The 19255-nt window shown below is 30.7% G+C and overlaps 1 protein-coding gene across 30 annotated transcripts in view; it reads left to right on the top strand.

The window, feature by feature from the left end:
• Sox6 (SRY-box transcription factor 6) overlaps positions 1–19255 on the top strand; it is a 580734-nt gene that overhangs the window by 337295 nt on the left and 224184 nt on the right. For all 30 annotated transcript variants that reach the window (XM_078046426.1, XM_021727329.3, XM_078046425.1 and 27 more), the window contains one exon: positions 6179–6268. In XM_078046426.1, coding sequence (XP_077902552.1) covers positions 6179–6268 — 90 coding nt within the window. The remainder of the gene's footprint in view (positions 1–6178; positions 6269–19255) is intronic.

A 19255-nucleotide genomic window follows, 5' to 3' on the forward strand; every position in this document is an offset into this window, starting at 1 on the left:
CCATTGTTTAGTAAAGTGATTGTAGAATTAACATTTTTCCTAAAAGAAAAATATCTGGTTTAATGACCAAATCATTTTAAAGCAACATAACAGAATTTTACAGGAACTAAATCTATTTCTTCACACCGATCATGCATGTTTTACTCCAGCATTGAGTCATTAGCATGTTTATAATGGTTCTAATTTAGCACAACATTTTCTGAATTTTATCCTTGAGTCATTTACAAATTGTTCATATTGAGTCAACAAAGGAAACAGATTGCATTTTATACTTAGTAATTTATCTGAAAGAAGAGGGGAGGGTTAATTGTTTTAAAGTTTTGGTCTGTTTGAGGAAGTGAGCCTGCTTTTTCATTGCTAGGCATAAATGCCATTTCTCTTTTTTTGGAGATGTGGGGGGGTGCTATGGAGGAGTAAAATGAAAAATTAGGACTAGGACAAGATTGGCCACTCCCAGAGGGGAGTGTGGAGCAAAAGGGGAGCTGGCACGAGATTATCCAAAACAGTTGGTGCATTCCTTAATGATCAAGTGCTTGAGAAGTCCAGTTCTTCCTGGCAGAGCATCTGTGTTGATGTTTATATCTTTGCCCTGCTGTATGGGAAAGGCATGCTTTCTCTTGCTGCTTAGCTAAAAATAGGATGGAATATAGTATTGTATGAGATATTTTAAGATAGCAAAAACATTTAAGAGGTTAAAGGTTTGGCTTTTGGTTCAAAAAAGATCACTGATATAACTTGTAGTGTTCTTTGCAGACTGAATTTTATCTGGAGTTTGTTAGTGATTTGGATACTTGGTTAGGGAGTTATTCTAGGTTTATTTGGTGCAGTTTGAAAAACCTACTTTGCTGTCTTTTTGTAAGCTCCCAGCATGAAGAGCAGGCCTGAAAACAGCCTCTATTTATATCCCCTTGTTCTTATTTGGAAAATCAGTTGTTTCATTGTGGAGAGAGAGAGAGGGAGAAAGAGAGAGAAGAGGAGAGGATAGAAAAAGGGGTGGGGGGAGAGAGAGAACATGCACATCAGTCGTCAGGGAGTGTGCTTTGTACGTTATAGTGACTTCAAAATAAAACTGGCACATTTTAGTGTCTAATTATTTTTAGTGAGCTTGAGCTTGGAGGGTTTTAATTAAAATTTAAGAGTGCTCTTCAAGCTCTCCAAGCTCCAATTTTATCCCACTGTATTGTGGAGCACTTACTACTGTGAAAAAATGTACAGTAACTGGCATGTGCATCTCTATGTTTCCTAATAAAAAACGTGGGATGGATGATCAGCCGGGACATAAATATATACTGTCAGATATAGTTGTAAACCAAAGTCACAGTATTTTTGATAAGTTATGATTGTCTTGGTTACATAAGAAATTTGTTGCACTTGAAATTTATGATTCCTATGAAAAATAAAAGGAATTCCTTTACTCTTTTCTTAAGAGTTAATAAAGTAAAAGGTAATTTGCACACAGGGGAGCCATCATTGTTTTCATGGAAATATTTGAAAGATATTTTCTTTTTTTGATTTATTCTTTTTTATTTATTCTAATTCATTGTACATATGACAGCAGGGTGCATTTCAATTTATATTACACATATGGTGCACAAATTTTTTCATGTCTCTGGTTGTACACAAAGTAGAGTTGAAAGATATTTTCTAAAAAGTTTGCTGTGGACTAAAATATTAAAAGATATTAGTATTTCTGACTGTGAATATCACATGGAGGTAAAATGAAAATAAATATCTACAGGTAAATTGTTTTAAAGTACATAAAAAGTTTTCCCAATAGTCTTTCTCCCTCTTCCTCCTCTTGTTTTAATTTTAATTATGATTTGCTTACTCTCTGTCTTATAGGCAAAAACTTTATCTTGTGCAGAATAGGAGCTAATACTGCATAACACTTGATTTAGGAGCAATTTGAAGTTATTCCTAAAATATCATCATGCAGATTAGGAAATGAATATCTCACATACTCTCACTTTGCATTTATCTTGTATCATTAAATTAATTATTAGCAGGCAAAAAATTAGTTTTTTTAAAAGTTTTTAAAATTTATTTTTTAAAAATAAATGACAGCAGAATGCATTACAATTTTTGTTACACATATAGAGCACAATTTTTCATATGTCTGGTTGTATATAAAGTATGTTCACAGCAATTCGTGTCTTCATACATGTACTTTGGATAATGATGTCCATCACATTCCACCATCCTTGCTGGCAAAAACATTATTAAAGCAATGAAATGCATTCTTGACTTACCTGGCCTGAAACTTAAGTACTTAACAAGTAGAAATCTTTTATTGGAATTCATAATGTGAAGGGTTTGTTTGTTTTGTACTAGGGATTGACACAGGGGCACTTCACCATTAACCTACATCCTCAGCCCTTTTTATTATTATTATTATTTTTTTTTGAGACAGGGTCTCACTAAATTGCTAAGTGTCTCACTAACATTCTTAGGCTGACCTTGAACTTACAATCTTCCTACTCAGCCTTTGCAGTTGTTGGAGTTACATGTGTGTACAACTGCATCCTGGTATGCAGGATATTTTTTTAGAAATTAGTTCTGAATTGTATCTTTCCTTTTTAACTTACAAAAAGTTTCTTATAAAAGAAAAGCTTAAATTTTCAAAGAAAAATAAAAAACTCAAGAAACTATGCAAGTAAACTAATTTATAGGGCTGGGGCTATAGCTCAGTGGTAGAGTGCTTGCCTAGCATGTGTGAGGCACTGGGTTCTATCCTCAGCACCACATAAAAACAAAACAAATAAAATAAAGGCATTCTGTCCATCTACAACTACAAAAAAATATAAAAAAATTATAATATACCAAAAATTCACTTTTTTGCTTAAAATATAGAAATAGTCCAGTTTTATATTTTTGAAAGTCCTGTTTTAATCCCTATCACTTATTAAAATGGAATAGATAATTTGTTCATGAAAACAATTTTTTTCAAAGTACAAGCAATGAATTTTGACATTTGATGCAATGTCTCATTAAGCATGTTACATTCAAATACATGTATATTATAGTGAATTTTATGCTATAGTTTGTGATTTTTTATCTCAATTTTCAAAGTCACTAAACTTTGAGTAGTCAAATTAATATAATAAAATTCACTGTATATTTTTTTCATTATTTGAGGACTCTGGCATCATCATAGCTGTGTTAATTGTTTTCAAGTTAGTCAAATAAAACATATTTATGCTTGTAACATAATCCACGAGTATCTGAGAGATGTTCACTCCTTTTTTTTTTTCATTTGGAATCATATATTACTACTGTGTTAAAGACACTCTGCTTGGTCTAACTATTTCCATGTATAAATGCAAATTGGTCTTTACTTATTTCTACCTCTTTGAGTTTTGTAATAGGACAAAGTCTGATCTGATCTTTAAAGCCAGTGTCCTATTGATATAGTTGAGGGATATGGCAGAAGGGGGATGAATCCTTACTTTTAATTTGCAACTTTTCTTGGGTATGAGTATAAATTGGTACATTCCTTAATAGAGTGGGAAATTTGAAAATACAACTTTACATTTGTAACTTTATACCTATTACATGTTTCTTCATTTCAAACCAGAAACATTCACTGGGGCCAGAAGTGTCCTCTTTCTCTATTGTACTTGGTAACAACCTGCTGCTTTTGGCCTGTTTTCCTTCATCTTTCCTTCTTTACTTTATAGCACAGAGAGTGCTTAGCACCAGTTAAGGTATGTGCTTAGAGGGCTGGCGGTCAGATAATTAGGGGAGAAAGCTGGGTTTTTCAAAAGATTTTGTAATAAAAGTTTTGAACTTTCCTGAAATCTCCTAGAATTAAGATTAAATGTTGATAGTGTTGTATATAGTGACTTTTATTGTTCTGTAGATAAAGGTAATCAGTAGTTGTTATTAAATATTCTCATGAGTATAAATGAAAATGTAGACATGCAAAGACTGCTTTAATTTTCCCCTTGGTTTCTTCTACTCAAGTAGAAACTCAGCATTACAGTAAGGATTAATTTCCTAATAGAGTGTAATATACTTTGAAGTTATTAGCCATTTTATTCATGAGTAGCTTTTATGAAAAGTTGTATCCACATGGTTTGATTTATTTTTGAAGCATGTGTTCTTGTTGTTCATATACTTCTATCTTTTTTCCCATGAAGTTTCAGCATTCTTTTCTTGGAGCTCTGAAATATTTCAAATCTATTTATAGAAAGGAGAGACATATTTTAGCCTGTTTTATATCTTGTATGTATCTAATCCTAGCATATGGACTTGCTCTGTACTTGTGATCAGTACTAGTAAATTGGGCTTTATTCTGACTGTTATCATAAATGCTCTCAACTCAATTTTTAACCAATTTATACTTTGGCATTTGTGTCAGTAAAATCAATTTAGTGCAATGATATAATATGTATGAAAGGGTAAAAAATAGAAACAAAACTAGGTAGGATAAGAAATTTAAGACTTTTTGTTGATTATTCTTATCCATAATCTAACGTTATATCAGTTTTTCTCAGAAATTCAAACCTAATTTGAGAAAAAATTCTCTCAGAAAGGTATGATTAGAATTTTTCTTAACTCTTAAACTCAATTTTATCTTTTTATGGTTTTTAGCATAAAAATGGTTTAGGTATAGAAAAACTAGATACCTCATTTCTAAAAGTGAAATAAAAACAGGAGACAATTTAGGCAATTAAATACTACCTGAATATATACATATGCATGTAGGCCCATTGGCAGGTTGCTCAGAATCCAATTTTGAAGCACAAAGGTAGATCACTTGTTAAAACCTAAGAAAATAATAGGAAAAAATGGAAGAAAGAAAGAAGGAAGGCAAAAAGAAAAGAAGGAGGGAAGAAGTAAAGGAAGGAGCAGGGAGTCTTAATTTTATAGAATCAAGCTGAGTTCTGTTTAGACAAAACTTCAACTTCTGTGATAGCCTGCTAGTATGGTCGGTCTTCATAGGTCATTTTACCACACACAGATCTGGATTCCATTCATTCCTTGATTGATTGATCATGTCACAACCAAAGTTAATTGTTTTTCACCAATACTTTCTAACCATGCAATGGTCTTCTCATCTCTTAAGCCTTTTTCTAAAGCTTATCTAAGTTTCTAAAGCCCTTTAGAGCCATCTTGACCTAACTGTCATTTTGAAAAAATTAAGGAGGATTTAGAAGCTGGAGAAAAATTTAAAGGGAAAATGCTAAAGAGATAGGTGCTGATATGGGAGAGAAAAGGCATTTGATATTGGAAGTAACCATTTTAAATATAATTTTAAGAAAAATTTATCAGAATTTTGACACTGGAATGTTGAAGTTTAATGGGAGTGTGCTTTGCACTAAGGATCCAGTATTTAAATCTACATTCCCTTTTGGAAACATGACCTATTTGTTAAGATTTAAGGCTTAAAAAGTACAAGCAAGTAGTTATAAGAAAGCCCCATTTGCAAATCCATCTGAATAGAAAGAATAAAACTCAGACAAATTTGGTAATTTTTAGGATATTGTAAAGTTTTATTTCTGTAGCCTTTATGAATCTTTGCAAAAACAAATGTAATTATTCCTTGTAGTCTAGAATGTTATTTAGAAAGGCATTGGGGCAAATAACACTTAAATATATACTTTTAAAAATAAAAATATGCATCACTGTTTGTATAAAAGTTTCAGCAGTTTTCATTACTAATGAACAGAGAACATCTTGACTTTATTTTTTCCTCTTTCTGCTCCAAATGAGTATTTTACAAAAGTTGGATTTCTTCTTTCAGGATTAAGTAGTTACTGGCCTCTCCCCCCTTTAAAATCTGTCATTGTTCCTTGTACAGCACATAAATTTTGCTTGGACTTAAAATATCACCTGGATCAAAAGGTATATAATCTCAACTAAACCCATATAAAAGAGCCCTCTTTAAGGTGCAGCCTAAAAATTATGAATGTTGATTAAATATTAATAGAATTATGATAATAAGAAAAGATTATTGAGCATTATCCTCTTTTCTCCTGGGTAGTAGTGTAACTCTTCTTCTGGAAAACATAAATTCAGTTGTGGTATTTTATAATAGAGTAAGACAACAGCAGCAAAAATAGCTTTGTATACTTTTAAATGAGAGAATTTATCCTAAGCTGCCTTTCTGAATTTGTAATATACATATGTTTTTAATTATATGTATGCATATAATTAATAATTTGTATTTTAACAGATTCTTCCTGCATGGAAAAACTACTTTCAAAGGATTGGAAGGAAAAAATGGAAAGACTAAACACCAGTGAACTTCTTGGAGAAATTAAAGGTACAATGTAAAAGATATCAAATATATCAATGCATAGATGTTATTTTATATAACAATATATTTGTTGTTCTATACTAGAACATTAAACTCTTACTTTTAATACTTGATTTACTACATGATAAATATATAATGTGTCCTTGAAATTTTATTCTTTATAAGGTTTATGAATGAAATTTCTGTCTACCTTTGGCATAAGTCATGAACATAGAATTTATAGAATATATGGCCTCATGAATTTGTGTAACAAAAATATGAGAAAGAAAAAAGTTATATCAAAAAGTGAAGAGCTATTTAAGGTAAAGAGATTCTTAGTAATGATTCTTAAAATCATAATGGCCTAATTTATGAAGCCAATTATTAATTTGAATTTCTTCTGATAAAAGAGTTTACCTGTAACACCTTTAAAAACATTTATACAATACACTGTACATTTATAGAATATATACTTATACAGTGTACATTTATACAGAATATATAGTGAATTCTGGGTCCTGTTTACCTGTTTATAGGCCTATTAACATCCTGGCTCTGTGACTTACTAAATGAGTGTTTTTTGGTAGACCACCAAATTTTTCTACATTTCGTATTCCTTATCTTTAAAATTGAGATAATAATGTACCTATTTCACAGGCTCATCAAGACAGTAATACATATAATGCTCTTAGAACTATGATACTTGTCACTTAAGAAAGTACTCATGAATGTAAGTTGTAGTGGTTCTTATTTTAATATGCCCATAGGGTCAAAGGTTGATTAATCTCAAACAGTTTCATAAGATTTAGCATTTCATGATCTCAGATGCAGATGAGAATAAACATCTTTATTTTTAATATATGTGATTGGTGTCATTGTTTTATTATTATTATATATGTGATTGATATTATTTTTAAACTCTCGTTGATTTATTTATGAAGATTAAGTACCGTATTCCTAGTGTGGTGTATCGTGAAAGGAATACATCATTCATTAATTCTATCAGTCTTTCCTTACACAGACAGTCATCACTCTGATTCATACTAACAATTTGGGAACTTCTTTATATTAATTTTATTAATTTAACATACAACTGTAGGTGAATATTCCTGTTGGTTGTGGATAGTTTCTCAATAAGTATTTAATAAATACATTCTTGTAGATTTACTATAAACCCATTGCCTAGTATTAAGGCATGGTGTATTCAACTCAAACATAAAGACAAGAAAGTCATCTTTTCCCCAATGAATAATTAATAACTCATTCCATTAACTAATAGTGTCAAAATCAAGTAGAAATTGAATATTATTTTGAATTTCACTGCTTCTGTTTTGTACTCATAAAGGCCATTTGCTATTTTGGAAAAAAAAAAGAAACTCAACTTATAACTGACGGATAGAAAGAAAGTCATTAGTGACATATTCTCTATCCAGCTGCAATAACATGGTGTGTGCTACTTTGCACGTCATTCTGTGTTTTCTTCCCTTTCCAAAGCCATTGGTTTTATAACAGAACAGAAATGGTTTATGCAAAGGCAAGCTTTTGCCAGCATGAATGGTGGGGGTCTTGCTTTCTCTTGGTAATGTAGAAGCTAACACCAAGTTTTTATACTTCAAGGTATCTTTTTCTTCCTGTATTTTATCTTTCTTTATATTTAAATCTAATTATGAATTAAATATCCTAAAACTGTACATGTTTTAGATGCACAAAATTTATAAATCTCAGAAGTGAGACACATGAAAAATTAGGCTTTTCAAACTGAATTTATGTGATATGTGAACTTTCAGTTGTATGCTATTCTGAGTTTTGTGGGCATAAAAGAATACTGAATTTCCTATTTTGACTTATTTACATTTTGCCTCTTCTTACATTTTAATATTTTGTCATCATGTACATTATACAGAAAAGATAACTATAATATGTTAATTTAAAAATGAAAAAAATGATACATCCTCATATAGTTTCATTTAACCACTGCTAAAACTCAGCATACATTTTTCTAGGTAAGACCAAGTTGATTATTAGTCAACTAAAATTGTTATCATTATTCTGAAAATTTAAAGTAATCTAAATGATGTATTTGGGGAATATGTACTACTGTGGATTAACAGTATTTAATATAACTCAAACTGTGTATTTGAATAAGTCTTATTTCCTTTGATTACAAAATTCATGTGTATTTATTTGTCAGAAACAGAAAAACATGCAAAAGAAATAAAATTGTTCTTTAATTCTGCATGTATTTTATCATTTATCCTTTCAATTTTAACTTACACACACACTTATATATATTAATTTTTCCTATTAGCATCATCCTTTTACTATTCTTTTATAATCTGTTTTCACCTTAATGATATATCATGAATTTCCTTGTGATTAAGTAATCTTCTAAAATATTTTTATTGGCAGAAAATGAGATTTTCATAATTTAACTGAGCCTTGTATTCAACACTGAGGTTTTTAAAAATTGTCAGTATAAAGCATGTCTTAAGCACAGATGACTTTTTAGGAAGATTTTTCAGCCTATTAGTGGTCATTTCATATATATATATTTCTTCTTTTGGGGTATCAGGGGCACTTGACCACTGAGCCACATCCCCAGCCCTTTTTTTTTTTTGTATTATATTTAGAGACAGGGTTTCACCGAGTTGCTTAGTGACTTGCTTTTTGCTGAAGCTGGCTTTGAACTCATGATCCTCCTGCGTCAGCTTCCCGAGCTGCTGGGAAAATATATTCTTAAAAGTGAAATTCCTGGGCCAAAGAATATGTTCTTTTTAAAAAGACCTTTGCCCATTATCCTATAGAAAAATATAGTGTTTTGTACTCTCACTGGTAGTATCTGCAAGTGTTTTTTCTTTTGCCCTTAATAGAAAAAAAAAATTCTTGCTAGTTTGATAGGGACAGAGGCACATTGTTGCTGATTTAATATGAGGGTTTTTTATATTATTATTGGTGAGAATGAAGAGCTTTAAATGAATTTATTTATTATTAAACATCTGTTTCTTCATGAACTGCCTATGTACATCGATTGTCCATTTTTTTCTTTAAATGTCTTGTCTAGTTCTTATTGTATGAACTAGAAAATATATATAGCAAGAATATGTAGTAAGAATTCTTAATATATATTTTAATAGTATTAAGCTTCATATTGCATTTTTATTTGCTTTATTTTATGATTTTGTTGTCAGTCTTTCCATTCATTTTAATTTAATTTATTCTGTTGGGAATTTGTTTAGAAAGTTTTCTCCTGCCCTGAAATTAGATACTATTCTGATCTATTTTCTTTCAATTAGTTGACTCTATTTTAAAACATTTAACCCCTTAATTTCTCTTGAATATATTTGGATTTATAATGTCAACTAGAGGTAGTACTTAATTTTTTCTTGATCAGTTAACCAAGGATCTCTCTTCCACTTATTAAATTCTTCTTATCATATCCCTGAGTTGAAATAACATATTTCATTATACTCTAATCATGTATTTTGAACATATTTTTCAGACTTTGGGTCTATTCTATTTATCTATCTAAATTTTTATTAGTACTATGTTATACTAATCATTGTAACTTTATAGTACCTTTCCTAATATCTTTCCTAATTTTTAAGGTATTTTCATATTCCTTCAAAGTTTATCTTCGATTTATTTTATTGATTTGTTAATTAAAGTCCCAAAGTTATTTTCTTAAAAAAAAGATTACATTTCTATCAAATTTAAGGGGTGAATGGACACCTTATAATATTATTCATAATATTAAATGTTTCCATTCAAAATAATGTATTACATTCTTACATGTCCCTGAATAATGTTTTATTTTAAAAATACAGTACATTATCTTTGTTGCTTTCCCTTTAATGTTTAATATTTTTGCTTGCCTTTATGAATGAGATTCTTTATTTCATTTTCTTTTTATTGCTTTATTTAATGATTCTACTGAAGAATTTTGCTTATTTATTTTACTTGTTTATTTTATAATTTCCCTCTTTATTGAACTTATTAGATATATTTCAACTGATATGTGTGTTTGTTTGTGCTCCTTCTTCCCTTATTATGTTGCATAGAATCTCAAGAACAATAATAAGTGATAGCAGATATTTTAGCATTGTTTTTAATTTGTTGTATTCTTTTTAATATTTCACATTAATTATTCTGTTGATGATTGATTTAAGCTATTATTTTTTGTTAAAATATCATTATGTGCAAATAATAATAAGTGCTGGAGAGGATGTAGGAACAAAAGGTACACTTATACATTGTTGATGGGACCACAAATTAATACAACCAACTTGGAAAGAAATATGGAAATTCCTCAAAAATATAGAACTAGAACTACCACCATGCCTTTTTCCCCTTTACTTTGCCTTAGCTCCCACATATGAGAGAAAACATTTGACCCTTGATTTTCTGAGTTTGGCTTACTTAGCACAATATTCTTCAGTTTCATCCACTTACTGGCAAATGACTTAATATTCATCCATAATTGAGAAACATTAAATCAATCAATTCTTTTTTTAGATTTTACTTAAAAGTGCTTTTACATAAAATTCTTATGTCTACATGGTAGGATTTGGATTACTGCTAAAATTTGGGAAACACCGAATCAGAATTTTCAATGAGTCTGTGAATAAGTCTTTTGTAATGTTTTTATTGTCTATATTTGAGGTGTTCAGCAAGGTCTTTTTATATACATATGTATATTGAAACAGTTACTACAGTCAAGCAAATTACCATATCCATCATCTTTTTCTATGTGTGTGATAAGAATACCTAAAACCTCTCAGCAAATTTCCAGTGTACAATGCAATATTATTAACTGTAGTCCTCAGGTTGCACATTAGACTTCTAGACTATTTTATCTCATCTAACTGCAACTTTATACTTTTTCACCTACTATTTTCCCCTTCTACCTCACCCCTGTTTGGTAATTACCATTCTTAATATTGTATAAGAGAAAATACCATCCCTATCCCCTACCATTTTTTTCCCCATAGGTATCCAGCTTTCTAGTAGCAACAATAGTTAGAATGCTATAATTGGCACATATAAAACAGCAGCAATTTCAAAGTGGGCTTCAAATCAGTTTAACATTGTTTTAAGTATTGCATATAATTTTATTGTTAAGAATTTAAATGAATTATAACATAAAATGTTAGACCTTTTCCTTGGTCTGAAGTATTATGTGCCTGTCAGGGAAGTTCTTGTGATCAAACTCTTAGGGCCTCATACATGTTAAGCATGTGCTCCCCAGTCCAGGGCCACTACATTATTAAGGGATCTATCATCATCTTAGAATTTATTAAAATAACTAAAGTTGAAAATAATCTTGAACATTTACTATGAATAGTAATTAAAAACATAGGGTGATTTGGCCTAATACATTTTATCTGGTTTGAAGTTTTGTTGGATATAAGAGGGTATTTTAGGGAGTTAAGGGAACAGGGAACTTGTTCTTAGTAAACAGAAGAACTTTAGAAGAACTTATTGCTACCTGGACATTGATAAAATCAGACTGCAGTAATAGAAAATACATCAAATATAGTAGTGAATGAATGAGTGAACAGCTGCATGAAGGGATGAACTAATAAATAAAATCAATAGAAATCTGGCACTAGAAAATTTTAAAAGAGACATGGTAGAGGATGTACCTATTTTAGTGGAATGTTATCTTCATGACATTCTAAGGTTTGTTCCAAGTTGATACTCAAGTTTATTATAAAATTAGAAAACTAATTTAAAAAAATAATCTTTTCTTGTCAACAAGTAATATGGCAATATATTTTGAAAGGTTCTTATTGTTTACAAAGTAAACAAAGTATAAAAAAATCCTATAATTTTTGATTCCTATAAAAAACCCAGTAAGGAAAATATTAATATATCAATTTAACAAATGAACAAAAAGAAACAGAGAATTAAGTACCTTATCTAGAGTCACTCAGAAAGTTGTGGAGGTAGGGTTTGATCTTTATTTCTGAAGCCTCCGATTAGTAGAATAAGGAGTAGTTCTCAAATCCTTCAAAACCTTAGTGTTTTCAGCATGATCAAGGGGAAGATAGACTCTGGGCTCTTCTTTCCACAACACACAAACTAAAATAATTCCATGTTTACTCCTTTCTATATAAATGAGGCAGTATGGCAAAGCAGAAGTGTATAAAGGTAACATAGTATCTGTCTGTATAGTATTTAGGTTGGTCTATGCCTGAACGAGAGATGGGTAGAGAATCGTGGCAGAACAATACAAGTACTGGTGGGGTCCACGGTTGATCTGTCTGTATTAGTTTGAGTTATACCAAAGGAATTAAGATGCTAGGGGAGTTATGGTTATGAGACATTCTTAAATGTAATGGTGATGTATTAGACTACCTCTAGAGCTTTGAGGCTTATCCTCTATCGCCATGGATGGTTTTAACCTTCTGTGGTTTGTCTGAGAGATTCTTAAGTCTCCTTGATTTGCATATAAGCCCCTCTTGGGCTGTGACTGGAATCCCCTCCTAGGTGTGAAGGAGCCTCCCAGGGCGGTATGCCAGGGAAACAGTAATGTTGGTTGTTTGAGTTAGCACAAACTGTGCTTGTGTTTGTCAAACACACAGATAATAAGAGAAAAAAAATATTATGTGATATGAACCAGATAAGGAAAATAGTGTTTTCTTTCCTTAGTCGTTAATGATTAAATATATCAGTGTATACATTTAAGGATTAAGGTAGATGGGCATAAATGTATACTTTCCTACAACTTAGAGAAATGACAGTCTTTTTCTGACAGAAGAAAGTGGCAAAACAGACACTTTTAAATGTATTCTACAAATTATTCCGAATGTTTTCCAAAACCACCACTAAAACAGTTATTATAGCTCAACTAATATGTCTGAGGGATTTGGTTCTAGAGCCTAAATAATATTATCATAGTTCACTGTTAAAGACTGGAAATATTACTTTGTTACTTTGTTAGGTTTGTTACTAAAGAAGAAATAAAATTAAAAACTGTATTACATCAAATAGTACAAGCATATCATGGTTTTGCTTGGTGTAAATACTGAATTAAGAATGTGAATTTATTACAACACTGCTTCTAAGTGCTACTGAGGGCCTGGTTTCATTTTTAGTTTTGATTACCAACATAAATCTTCAGAGAAGAGCACAAATAACACAGAAGTCATGATTTTTTTTCAGTGCATGAAGTATCTTTGAACGTCAAATACTGTAAGTTATTCTTGAAATTACTTAAGCAATGATGTTATCACCATAGAATCAGAATGGATCTAATAGCATTTCCATAGAATTAACATTCTCTATCATGGGTTAGTATCTTAGATGTCAATTCTCTTTACTAGTTGTTTTTATACTAAGTACTTTGATCACTTATTCCATACACTGTTTTTTCTACAGAATACTCTGTGTTTAGGAATAGTAATTCACAGTAACTGCTGCTTTCTCTTGTAAGTAATCACAGAAGGACTAGAATGATCTTGTAAGAGCTATGACTGTATCCTTAGCATACTCATTTATAAATGAGCTTTTCTTGAATTCTCACTTATAAATTTACAGTAGTTTTTTTTCATTTGGGGGAACTTAAGAAAAAAACTGGAAAGCTTAAAGGTGAAAGGGGTTCAATAGTAACCGACGTTTAGATTTTATTTTATTTTAAATTTTTTAAATTGCCATTTTTAAGACAATGCTGTATTGCTCTGGACACCAGCTCATGAAAGAGACTGAGAGACTGAGAGCACTTTCCCACTTGTATCAAATAATGTAGTAAGGTGTTTATCACTATTTTCTGTACCTACCTGAGTAATTGTAGAACTTCAGAATAATATCCAGAATTATAGACTATCAACAAATTAGAGCTGGAAGCACTTTGTACCTTATGTAATCCAACTCCTTATTTTCCATGTGTTGACCCCAATATCCAGAAAAGTTAGTGCTCTAAATCATAGTAAATTCCTAAGAAAGAAACTTGATATTCCTCCCAAATAAGATGTTTACCCATTTAACATAGCCTTTTGATTGTCTTATGATCAACAGTGAGTAATAATTGTAGAATCATGGACTCCTTTGACTAACAACAAATGTACACAGCAGCTAGTTTTATAAATAAATATATATGCATTATAACACAGGAACACCCATAGTTTTTTAATTATACTACTTTGCATGAATGTAGATATTTCAAAGCTCTCCTTTGTACTGTGTTATAAACATCTTTTACTTCTTTTGAAATCTGTGTGATATACATAAAGCAATTAAAACCTCCCCCTACTTGAGGTTGAAGACACAAGGTCTTCTTAATTAAAATTCAAACAAAAGCTACTGGCAAAAATTCCTACTATATGATTAAGGTCTAAAGTATTATGATACATTAGAATCATTGTTAACTGTTAGGATTAAAAGAAATCGATATACTGGGGAAAAGATCAGTTGAATCTAATTAGTGAAACCAATGTTTACATAAAAGAAAATACTGAAGTTTAATAACAGGTTCTGGTTATAAATATAACACTGGCTCAAATTATTTTTCGTTGTTATTACAGTGACCACATAATCATATTTTAAGTTCATTAAACAAGAATCTGAAATTTCTTCATATAGTTAATTATTATAATTTAAAACATAAAACTTTAAAATCATACATGATTTCTGAATTTTCAATTATAAAATGTTACTATATGTAAAAATATTATCAATTATAAAATATTCCTATTGATTCCTTTTCAAAAAGATGAATTTTAGCAATAACCATATCCTAGAGTGAAAAAGGGGCAAACTTGGTTAGAGATAAAAAGATCCAGAGTATTCTGAAATTATTATGATTGCATTAAAAACATATTAGTCTATTTGATGATATATCAAAATAAAAAGGAATACATTTTGATATAATATGAAAACAAGAGATTTTACATTTTTCTTCCTTGTTGCTATGATGAAAATAAACAATATACCAGCGTGGAGAAGAAAAACTTACTAATTGCAGTCTAGATTTTAGATAAAATGAAGGTTATTAGCAATTTCCTAGAAGCCATTCAGATTGCTTACCAGGAAGTGGTAGCTAGAAGGACATCTATAATCCTCCTGTGTGGAATTAGTGAAAACATACTGGAGCTTTAATGATATATGTTAGATTTAAGCTGATGGGGAACTTTTCTCTATCAAAGTAAGTACATTGAATACAAACTACTTTTATGTCAAAATTAGTGTATAAACCCAGAACTGAAAGTAACTAGCATTTGTACTTCCATCCATACTTGCATGCATACATACCTATAGGTTGGAGTATGACTCATAGTGGAATGAGAGATGACAGAGAAAGAACAAGGGGAATCTGGGAGTGAAATGTGTTTAGGCAAATTGATGGAAACTTTTCTTATGAATTGGAGTGATCATTTCACATTTTTGGGTGGTAAATTTCACCTCATTTTTTGTAGCATTCTCCTATCTCCATGAAAAAATGAGAAAATCTGAATGTTAAGTGAAAATGTCTCCCAAGGCATAAACTTAAATCTGACTTATATTTATTATAGTGAGAAAGATGGGGATTTAGAAACTTTTAGCTTAACTTCTCTAAAAAATACCTGAATGACTGGTTATTGAAGATTAGATAATTTACTGAGGATTAGAATATCTGGAATATCTGCAACTATCAAGAATGGAAGAGAAACGATGAGAGAGAGAGAGAGAGAAATTATGTGTATATATACATATATGTATATATATATACATATTAATTCATGCAGTAGATTATATATTCACAAGAAATTACTAGTAGTTTTCTAGTGGGAATAAGATCAAGATTGTTGATTATATGCTACTGCCAACAGGGACTTAGGACCATTTGTTACCTCTTATATCACAAATTATTTTGTAGGAAATTATTACACATATATAAGGTTTTTTAATTTGTTCTAATTAGTTATACATGACAGTAGAATGCATTTTAGTCATGTATAAGATTGAGAAGTTCTAACTAAAAGTCCAACTAACTGGTATTATCAAACATGTCAAGTTTACAGTATAGTTTATGTTTACAATATTGGCTTAACCAAAATGATATTCAATTTATTGATAAATAAACACTTTTTTTCAGATAAGTGAGGCCTGGTGAATACTATCTTAGGCAGCATCATTTCCATCTTATTATAAAAGATAGTTTAGCTATTTATGAGTCCCAAGTCCTTTCAGTATTATTAAATTTCCTTGTTTATGCACAGGTCAAATTGTCTTATCCAAAACTTTTAAGATGTTTTTCATATAATTTTGGCTCTGGCATTTTGTTATAATGGAAGCTAAAACATAAAAAGTAGGTGTTAAAATGGGATATTCACATGTAACACTTCTGGACACATGGTTGTTATAAATTTTCTTTACAACTATGAACTGTGAGATTTACTTTATATGTATATATTTTAAAGTCAATGCAGAAGTTGTTAGTAATAGTAGGAAAAATAGTAAGAAAACTTGTACTAGTAGGAAAAAATGTACTAGTATTAATTTGCTTTAATTCAATTTAGCTTCTTTCCTTTGAATACATGTATATGGCTTTAAAATATACCTTTGTGTTGATTTTTATATACAACTGATTCTTAGAAGAAAAATGCATGGGATAGTGTTAATCTCATGTTATTTTTGTCCATGGAATGCACTGTGTTTAGCACCCTAGGTCTGAGGGTGTGCCCTGGGCATTTCCTTAGTCTAGAGTTAGCTCTTGACCAAATTCTCAGGGGGTAGCTGTGTCACATAAAGAACTGGCCCATGGTGCTAGACCTCCCACACTCAGTATTTAGGTCATTTGTCTGAATTAAAAAAAAAAAAATGCTAGGCTAACCACTTAATAAAATGTGTATATTTTCATCCAAATGGTGTTTTTATGAATAAGAACCTTGAAATAAGCATAAATTGTACATTATTCTCTACATTTTAAAATGTGTTGCTACTGTTGGTAATTACCACTGAGTGCATATTTAATGCACTGAGGAAATTTGATGCAATTATTCCGTTTATTTGTGATTCCCCTACAATCCAAATGTCTGCATTAAACTATTGAAAAAGAAAACTACAGAGAATTTAGGTCATTTAAAAAATGCACTCATTTTCTGAACTCTGGCAGTAAACTTCTATCACACTAACCAAGATAAAATTAGTATGGGCCCGACATTGTAAAGGATAGGGTTCCAAAGTTTAGGTAATTTTAAATAAAATTATCTTTTAAATATAACCTTAAAAGAGGATGGGCCAAATGCAGGACTACCTTCTTATGGAAGTCAATGAGAGATGAGTACAACAGAGCTCAAAATTTAGCTAGTTTAACTTGAGACAAATTATTTTTCCTCAGGCCTCTTTTCAGCACTTAGGAGTTGATTACACCCGGAAATGGATTGAATAGACACAAGTTGGTAGCTTTTAGAGAGTTTGTACAAAATGACAGAAACCACAGAGAAAGGTCTAAGTCTGTCTCTCTGCCATGAGTGCCTGGCATGTTTTAAAGCTCAGAGAATTTGGGTACTGAAAAGGATCTCTAATGCTGAAAGGGTCTGAACATAAGAAAAGTGCAAGAGGGGTACAGCTTTTGTAAGGTCCACTTTTTATTTTCTCCTTTGATCATAAACTAGTAAGAAAAGTACACACGTTTCACAGAAATGATCCAATATCATTAAAATGGTTTGGCCAGGGAATAGAATAAGGCAGAAGAACACAGATAATAAATGGGAAGGAGGAACTCCACATCCATTTTGTTCAGTAGGCATCATTCAGTGTTAGTTCTCTTTCAACTGTTTGTTATATGTGTTTTGATAATGTTCTTAAATATTTCTGTATGGTGGATAACAGATTTAAAATGAGATTTATCCCATGCTTTAAAAAGACATTTCTTCATATAATAATGAGAGACCTGTGTTTTCAGATTTAAAGCAGAGTTACATTCCTATTAACATTTGTTTAAGTAGACTTCCATCACAACAGGTGCACAATTATTTTTATGAGTAAAATATTATCAGCCTTGAAAATTAGCCAGGGCAAAATGCAAGTTGTCTGATTAAATAATCAGAGCTGATACTTAAAATACATTTGATTTCTACAGGAATTTTAAAATGCTCTGTACCAGTCTCTTATTCTAATATGCAGGGGGTTTGTAATTGTTTGTAGTACGTAAGTAGTAGCTTGTGTTGTAACTAGTTTGATATACTTCAAAAATTCAACTGACATTATAAGACAAAACTATTACATATAACATTTAATATATTAATATGTTATATTTAATTTATCAATGAAGTGGTAGTATGCTCCATATTCAATCAGTAAAAAAAAAAAGTAACTCTTTTCCTTTGAAGATTGTTCTGCATTCAACTAAAAGGCACATCAGATTAGAAAATTAAAATCTAGTGTATGTTCTTTTAAATTTAATTTGTGAGGGTAAAAATAATAAAAACAAATATATCAGTTTATAAAATGTGTAGAACAAAAACTGTGTACACCAGAATTACTGATTATCTTGGTGAACAGTAAAGACTCCCAAATGTTTTTTTTTTTTTCCCCAAACCACTGCTTGCCCCCTCCAGAAATGAACAGAACAGGAAGCATCTCTGGGAGGCAACTTCACAGTGTTTTAGAAGTACTACAACAGTGCAGCTGTTAGAAACCAATTAAAGGAAGGTAACTGTTTGTTTTCATATCTAAATCTGTTTGTCAATCAGGGGAATGCAGTGAATCAGGAGAAGGGATCTCAAATACAAACCACAGAGTAAGGCAGAGCATCTGGAATGGGTCCAAGCCACAAGAATTAGGGCAGGAGTATAGATGGAATCAAATCCATGCATGTGCACATGGCCCCCGGCTTTGACCATACTTTTTAAATAGATTCAAAAGTAGAGGTTATTGGAGAAAAATATCAGTTTTCTGTTGAGAGCAATAAGATTTTAAGATTTGTTTGAAACCATGTAGTTATTTATAGAACAGTTATTATTAAGAAATCTTCTACAGATCTTTACAAATATAGGGCATTTCTAATATTGCTTGTAAAGTACCTTTTTAAAT

Source organism: Ictidomys tridecemlineatus, chromosome 4, assembly GCF_052094955.1.
Source record: "Ictidomys tridecemlineatus isolate mIctTri1 chromosome 4, mIctTri1.hap1, whole genome shotgun sequence".
In the NCBI taxonomy this organism is placed as follows: domain Eukaryota; kingdom Metazoa; phylum Chordata; class Mammalia; order Rodentia; family Sciuridae; genus Ictidomys; species Ictidomys tridecemlineatus.